We start from the raw sequence: 7,895 nt of genomic DNA, 5'->3' as shown, positions 1-7,895 counted from the left end.
AAAAGATCAACACTTACATTTAGTGTCATAGTCTTTTTTTTTTTGATCAATTTTAGCGTTATAGTCTCCACAAGTAATATTTGTTTTCCATTTCCGAGATTAAAGCAAACATTCATTTAATTTATTTTGCTCTTCTGGACTGCATCCTTATACTATGTGCTCATTTAGTCGTGTTTATTTTTCTCTTCGGTCGGCCCGGCACCGCTCCCGGTCATCAAGTATTATCCTGAAAATTATCCCCAGCCCTAAAAGATGCGATCCGTCGTTAGGCTGTTGTTTAACAAGCATGAGTTCAGCATATAACACAGCTGGGAGCACATTTTACTTTGATCATCTGTATTTTCTCACCTCAACTCAACTATCAGAGAGAGTGCTGGTGGTAGAGTTAGAACACCTCTGTTTTTTTCCAATTCTGCGACCGTAGACCCTTTCCCTTGAAATTCAGAGCTGAACTGTGAAAAATTAATACATTCTGTAAGTATATTGAACATATCTGCTAGTTTGGTTTTGATTTCGGTTCCAATTAGAATACCCAACTTACCATCTAAATTTAATTGACAAAAAACCAATTTTTTTTTTTGACCTAGCTAGGGTTTCATTTCTCTTTCTCCATTTTCCCTGAATTCCTTTTTGAATATCCTTCCTTGAATTGCTTCTTTATTATATAGAAAGGCGCACAAACATGGTTCTCACTAATTTCAATGGTTCCGGTGTCGGATTCGGTACATATTTCTTCTCTTTTTATTTTCCCTTGAAGTTTAAATTACTGTGAAGAAGAAGGTCTCATAATATCTGCTTCTAACTCAGGATTTGGTGCTGGTTGTGGTTTCGGATTCGGCTGGGGTTTCGGAGGTAATACTCTATCTTCTTACTCCACCTTCACACTGCCCATAATCCACTATCTTACTTAGCCGTGTCTTCAACTTACACAGCTGATTGTGAATTGAAACTTAGAACAACCACTAGGGTATTGAATGTTGATGCCATCTTCAGTTATTTATCGTTTAAATTTCTTACTTTCCTAATTGCCCAAGTTCAAAGACTTGCACTGTTATGTTCTTTACAATTTTTAAACAGTCATTGCATATGCCCATCTAAAAGTAGGAAGAAGTAATCTTATGAGCAATTTAAGTTGCTTACGAGAATAAGAAAACACGACGTACACAGAGTCATAATTGAGTGTATTCGCTTAATTTTAGCTCCTTAGTTAACTATAATTGTCATGCATCTCCTTAATACGGGGTTAGGCTGCGGCACAGTGCAGGTCCCCCTGGGCTGCCTCAGTCTGACACTCTGACTCCTGATATTCAATTGGCTTGCTGCTAACAGATACTAGGAATAGTGCTCACTTAAATCCTCAGGTAGTTTGTTATGCGTTAATCACTCTTTTACTGATTAGCAATGTCTTTTATTGCGCTTCAGGTATGCCACTGGGTTTCTTGGGTCTCGGAGCAGGTATCACTCAGAATTCCTATTACTTGCAACTAATAAGATTGCTCTTTACACATTAGTTCAGTCTTTGATTGTTGTATTTGGATCTGAAGGTGGAGGCTGTGGAGTTGGGCTTGGCCTCGGATGGGGATTTGGCACTGCCTTTGGCAGTCATTATCGAACTACAAAAACTACATTTAAAGGCACTGATTTCAATAGTAAGAGTGAAAGCGATAGTAAACCATCAACTGACTACTCAAAGATTACCTCCTCTCAGAAGGTTATTCGTGCTGAAGAGTAAATATTTGTCTCTTCGATTCTGTGTCAAAAGCAGTGTAAGAACATTCTTTCATATTTATTTAAATACAATGGTACTACTGATACACTTGAGTCGTATCCCTGCTACTTCTTGTACTGTTCTCCCTTGTTAGGTGTATCTTCTTTTCAGTGACCTTTAGTTTTAAACAAGAGTACGTTGAACTAATAAACTCATCTTCTGATTTTGCATAATAAACTCATTATTTGGAAATAAATCACATAAAGCCTGATCCTTAATCCATACATCCTTCCAGACTGAAATGCTAGCACCATTTGGTCCATTTCCCACCAACCATCATGTTTTCTGCTTCAATTCATCCATTACCCACTTCAAAGCTGGCCATATAGAAGACTACTTATAAGTATAATCCACTCATTATTTGTTAATGTAAATTTTGCTCTCAGGAACATTGCCCATTCATCCTCTGAATTTCGAATCCTCCATAAGAGTTTCATCAGTAGAGCTTTATTGATAACAGTAAGTCTTTTAATCCCCAATCCTCCTTCTAGAGGACAACATACTTTATCCCAACTTAAAGTTCCTGACAGAAGGATCTCCAGACAGCATGAATAAGAGTAAGGAACTCGGGTCACTGGTTTAAGAAATTCGAATTATGCTTTCATTTCTTGAATTGACAAGATGAAAGCCACAAAAATTGTTACATGAAATTTTGATGCAGGAAAGAAGATCTTGGTTCAGAGTTGGCTTTAATTTGATTTGGGGATCTTTTATAGTCCAGTTGTTGTGTTTGCGATGGGTTTTACCTTCTTTCCTATCAGGCAGAGCATGTGTGCAATGAGTGTAGCACAGTAAAAATTGGATTCAGGCGGGGAGATTCTTCTAACATGGCAATTTTGGTTCTTATATGACAACCTAACTTTATATCAGGTGACTGCACTGCGATAGAGTTGTGTGAATGAAGGAATCGTGTCTGGAAAACCTTGTTTGTTTTACAACGTTCCAGTTCCTCGTGGGTTTGGAATTGAACATATAAGAGACTAAGAGTTTTGATGTTGGACAATCATAGTGACTGTTTAGCATCCAACAAAGTCTATTTTCTTCCCCCACAATGTAGGATCAAAATCTCGCAATGACAATGTTTCAGCGAAATTATCAATGCCACAGCACAACAGCGTCGCAAAACAATTTCGGAAATGATAAAATAAATGACGTCAGCTAAGATCACGAGAAAGATATGATAGTCCTGCGAAAATTAGAGAGTTTGCGAAATTAACATTTGTAAGGTTGCGAGAATGTCGCAGACCATACCCGAAAATAAAGGACAGATTAGCTGTCATCCACTATATATTTCCCTATAAATAGTTGTTCGAGTTGTAAAGAGAGAGAGAGAGATCTTTTTTGAGTAAAAAATAAGTAAATAGGAGAGAGAAAGTATAGAGTAGAGATCATTCTTGATTTCTTTATCTTTTCTTGCAAGAACATTCAAATATTAATCAATAAAATTAAGAGTGAGAATCTAAAAATGGGTTGATTAATAGTGAAATCATATGAGGGGTGTAGTGTAGGATTTCCTGCAACTACATAATGGCGCTAGAAACAGGGAGGCTTTGAAGATTATTTTAGAAAAAGCTGAAGATTGATATTGAGATTTGTGAAGATTTAGAGTGATTGATTAAGAATTTTCCATAATTTCTTGCAATATTGTTAACATTGAAGAAATGGCTAGAAGAAGAAATACATCCGAACAACCGACTACTGTTAGAAGAAGCAAGAGAATTGTTGGAAGAGAAAGAAGTGAAATGGGAGAATCTAATATAATGAGAAGTAATAAAGAAAGTCAAATTCAACCACCAATTCAACAAACACTAGTTCAAGGGAGGAATACAGATTATGATAGGGTGAGCATACACACTTGGCAATCAAATTCGGCAGAAGAAGTAGAAGAAGAGCAACAAAACAGAAATTATAGACAGGAAGAGAGAAATCAAGAAGTAGATGAAAGAATAATTCATGGATATGAGGAAATTGGAGCGTTAGAAACGTTGAGACAAAGAATACATGAAGAAAGAAGGGCTGAGGCAGAAGAACGTGCAAATTTAACAAGGAAAAATCATGAATTAAGGATGGAGAATATAAGACTACAGAATAGAAGATCGAGAAGTATTACAAAATCTTATTCAAGATCGACTAGAAGAGAAATGAGGCGAAACTCACCCACAATCAATGCTGGAAACAATATTCAAGAAGAAATATCAAACCCAAATGAAGAATATCGCGAAAATAGAGAAAGGGCTGATGATCGTTACGTTCCACAAAATGAAACTTTTGATGATGGGAAAAATGGTGGAAGTCAAGAGAATGAACAACATCAGGGACAAAATGACCAAGATGGCGAAGGAAATCGAGAGGAAGGAAGAAGAATTTTACATGTGAGAGAAACTCAAAGAAATCAACAGACAATTGAAGAAGAAATTGAAAGACATAATGCTGAACAAGCACGTTTAATCTGCAAACGTGAAAGATTGAGAGCGGAAATGGAAGAACAAGAGCTTCAGGAGACAATTCGACAGAACAATCATGACAATCGAGAAAGAATACGTACACAAAACCGGAATAACGGTAATCTCAATGAGGAGTATGATAGAGTAAAGATGATGGCTGAAAGACAGCGAATTGAATTGATAAGAAATGAACAAAATCATGGAAGGGAAAATGAAAGGCATCATCATATGCGAATTCAAGATAGAGATGAGGAAGAGAATCACAGAAGAAGACGAGATGAGGATAATGAAGAAGAAATGCAAAATTTCGCGAGAGAAGATAGACATGAACGCAGAAGAAGAGAGGCGAAATTAAAAAGACCAATGGATCAAGATTCAGGTGTAAATAAACAAATCTTGAAAGAATTAGAAGAAATGAGAGGAATGCTAAATAATAGAGGAGAAGTAGGCAGAAGACAATTGGATGAAGCAATAGAAGAAGCTGCAAAAACTCCATTTACAAGGGAAGTACAATTAGAAGGAATACCACCGAAATGCAATTTGCCCGCATTAACCAGTATTTTTGATGGAACAACTTGTGCAATTAAACACATTAAAGCCTATGTGAGGTGCATGTTACAATGGGAAAATTATGATGCCGTATTGTGCAAATATTTCGCATCCAGCTTAACAGGAGAGGCGTTAAAATGGTTTGAAGGTCTACCAAAGAACACAATAACCTCCTTCAATCATTTGCAGACTACATTCTTGGGGGCATATATAAGTAATAATTCCTCGCGACCTGGTATAGAAGATGTGTTTGGATTAAAACAAAGGATTGGCGAAAGTTTGAAACACCTGACTAAAAGATGGAGAACTATGTGTAGCGAAATGGCTGGACGTGTATATGCTATGTTTTCAGAGTCAAGAATATGATCACAATGACTGAATTGCGAGAACTTCAAGAAGAATACATTGCTCTAGAGGAAATGCAAAATGAAATGGAATCATATCCAGTTGCGAACACCAGCTCACAAACAGCGAATGCAAGCTTATTACCCAAGCTAATAAACACAGTGGAGAATACTTCGCAAGTACAATAACAACAAGAGAAGGTGACAAGTAACAATCAACAGAAAATGGTGGGTATGGGAAGCCGAGATCAAGAAGAGTATGAAAGAGAAAGAAATTTCTACAATCGTGGTGGAAATAACAAGATTCAAAGACTCGATCAACCGCAAGAAACTTATGGAGGTCAAAGACAAAACTATAATAAAGGACAAGGAGGTCACAAGGTAGTATGGGAAGAAATCAAGATGCCACCTCTAAATGAAAGTGTGGAGAAGATATGAGAAGCTATAATCTTGATGGAGAATATACCAACACCATGGAACATGGGAACGAAACCACCTCCAAACCACAGAAGTCATGAGTTTTGTTCTTAACATCATTTTCATGGACATACCACAAATGATTGCAGAAATGTAAAAATAATTATTTTGAGAATGATCGATCAAGGAAAACTAAACGATTTTCTGGTAAGGCATCCACAATCTCAACCACTACCACCACTACCAGAACATCACAAAGTGAATACGATGAAAAAGAAAGAAACATTCTTCATAGAAGTTGGTGCAAAAGCAAAAAATCTATTCGGTTACTCTATCGTACATTCATATAAGACAATTGAAGATTTTCATGATAATGTTTTGAGTAGAGTGTTCGCAAGAGATAATGATGGAAAAGAAATTATGAATATTGCGAAAATCTCGCCACTAGAGGAATGGCAGAAACAGATCATTTCTTTTACCGCAGAAGAAATTCCCGAAGGAGAAGAGGTGCATGACAATCCATTGGTAGTAAAATTAGAAATTAATCCAAAACCGAAAGAAGATGAGGATGATGAAGCTGAAGATTCATGGGCAATCAATAGAATTCTAGTCGATACTGGAAGCTCTGTGAACATCTTATTTTATCATACTTACAAAACCATGGGGGGAGGAGATGATGATCTTATACCATCAACATATAAGATATATGGTTTTAATGGTACTGCTAACAAGCCTAAAGGGGAGGTTACTATGCGAATTCCATTGAAGAGAATATCTTCTGAAATCTTATTATGTGTCGTTGATGTAGAATCACCCTACAATGCGTTAATTGGTCGACCTTGGCTACATGGGATTCTAGATGTAGCTTCAACTTTTCACCAGTGCATCAAAATTCCCTCACCCCAGTGGTGTAGGAATCATAAAAGGAGATTGGGTTGAAGGAAAGAGGTGTTACGAAACTGAGATAGAATCTTGCGAAGGAAGAGCAAACAAGAAGGAAAATTGGCGACACAAAATCAAAGATACACAAAGAAGTGAGAGGTTGATGGTGGATACAATCGAAAGGAAAAGAGAATAGATGTTGAGAAACTAACGCTAGCTCAGAATAAAAATAATGAACATACTACTACTAAGGAAGCAGTAGTAGAAAACAATAAAGAAGCAGAGGATGACAAAGGTAATAAAAACAAGAAATGTATGAATGATTAAGTTGTTGCGATACTCTCGCAATAAACAAAATTCTCAAAAATACGTTTGATTGAATGGCAAAATTGAGATTGCGAAATTCAGATATGATATGATGATTTGCGAGACTCTCGCAAAGATAATGAATTTTACAGAAAATAGTCAGAGAAAAATGACAAAAGAGAAAGAGGCGAACCTTTATGGTGTACACCTTAGTTCGCGAATACAATTTCGCAAGAGGCAAATGTAAGACCTAAAGTACGTCATATAAGGGGTACCTGTTGCATGGCTCAGGGAAAGGATACACCGCCACCGGAACCCGAGTCATGGAGATTTGGGGTCAATGAAGCCCATCCGGGAGAGGCACCTTGGATTCTCAGCTTAAGCATATGACTTAGGTTGGGCGACTAAGGTAATAAGGACTCTCCCAAGGAGTGCAGATCTGATCAAGGCGCCGAGGTACACGGTTGAGTCAAGAGTGCCAGGGACGTTTGAAGCGTCCCTTGCCATTCTTGACAAGTCTTGGCTTATACTGCACTCGGCCTGAAGAAAAAAAAACCCCTTAGGGTGCAGTCTCGTAACTATAATCCCTATAGGTAAAAGGGATAAGAGGCTGCGAAAACAACTGGTTGTTGTTAAGACTGGATGGGAGGATCTAACCTTGTATGGTAGAAGTACGCCTCCTTGAAGGGGCAACCAGGGGGAGATAAGGGCGACACCCTCCATTATGGAGCTGATAGCTGTCTTAAGACGCAAATGTCATGAGGCTTTTTATTCGCAAGGATATTAAGGCTTGTCATATTTGTGCAACAATCCTGAAGAGGCAATAATACAAAAGAAAAGGATAAGACGATATCAATGAGTTTTCACATGAAAGTGCGAAGACGTCCTGCAATTTCGTCGCAAGACGACAATGTCATGGGGCTTCATTTTCGCAATAATATTTAGGCCTGTCATATTGTCGCAACATTCCTGAAGAGGCCATAATACAAAAGAAAAAGTTAAGGCAAGATCAATGGGTTTTTGCATGAAAGTGCAAGGATGTCCTACGATTTTGTCGCAATGACAAGAGGTGGCATAATAAGACCTTTAATTAGGAAGGCAAAATAAGACCACACAGGAATGAGATTTTGAAAAGAAACAAAATTCACTTCGCATAAGATTGCGAAGTTATACATAATTAACCGC

At 37.5% G+C, this 7,895-nt stretch overlaps 1 protein-coding gene across 3 annotated transcripts; it reads left to right on the top strand.

Annotated features, from left to right (window-relative positions):
• The first annotated feature begins 305 nt into the window (after window positions 1-305).
• Window positions 306-2,634, top strand: LOC113331009 (protein TRIGALACTOSYLDIACYLGLYCEROL 5, chloroplastic-like). 3 transcript variants are annotated; one of them, XM_026577791.1, is made up of 6 exons: window positions 306-474; window positions 669-722; window positions 808-852; window positions 1,423-1,455; window positions 1,545-1,766; window positions 2,430-2,634. In XM_026577791.1, the coding sequence occupies exons 2-5, from the start codon at window positions 683-685 to the stop codon at window positions 1,730-1,732; spliced, it is 306 nt and encodes a 101-aa protein (XP_026433576.1). In that variant the 5' UTR covers window positions 306-474; window positions 669-682; the 3' UTR covers window positions 1,733-1,766; window positions 2,430-2,634. The 3 variants fall into 3 exon arrangements, with proteins under 3 accessions (XP_026433576.1, XP_026433579.1, XP_026433572.1); XM_026577794.1 differs by lacking the exon at window positions 2,430-2,634 and adding an exon at window positions 2,155-2,304; XM_026577787.1 differs by lacking the exon at window positions 2,430-2,634 and having other exon boundaries at window positions 308-474; window positions 1,545-1,936.
• Window positions 2,635-7,895: the final 5,261 nt, after the last annotated feature.

This window comes from Papaver somniferum, chromosome 1, assembly GCF_003573695.1.
Source record: "Papaver somniferum cultivar HN1 chromosome 1, ASM357369v1, whole genome shotgun sequence".
In the NCBI taxonomy this organism is placed as follows: Eukaryota; Viridiplantae; Streptophyta; class Magnoliopsida; order Ranunculales; family Papaveraceae; genus Papaver; species Papaver somniferum.
Note: the sequence above shows the minus strand (reverse complement) of the source record. Positions and strands in the feature narration are given on the sequence as shown.

Excerpts from the sequence above, each read along its gene's own strand:
- LOC113331009 (XM_026577791.1), top strand. The coding sequence starts at position 683 with ATGGTTCTCACTAATTTCAATGGTTCCGGTGTCGGATTCG. Across the intron at positions 853-1,422 it reads ATTCGGCTGGGGTTTCGGAG|GTATGCCACTGGGTTTCTTG; the intron begins GTAATACTCTAT and ends ATTGCGCTTCAG. Across the intron at positions 1,456-1,544 it reads TTTCTTGGGTCTCGGAGCAG|GTGGAGGCTGTGGAGTTGGG; the intron begins GTATCACTCAGA and ends TTGGATCTGAAG.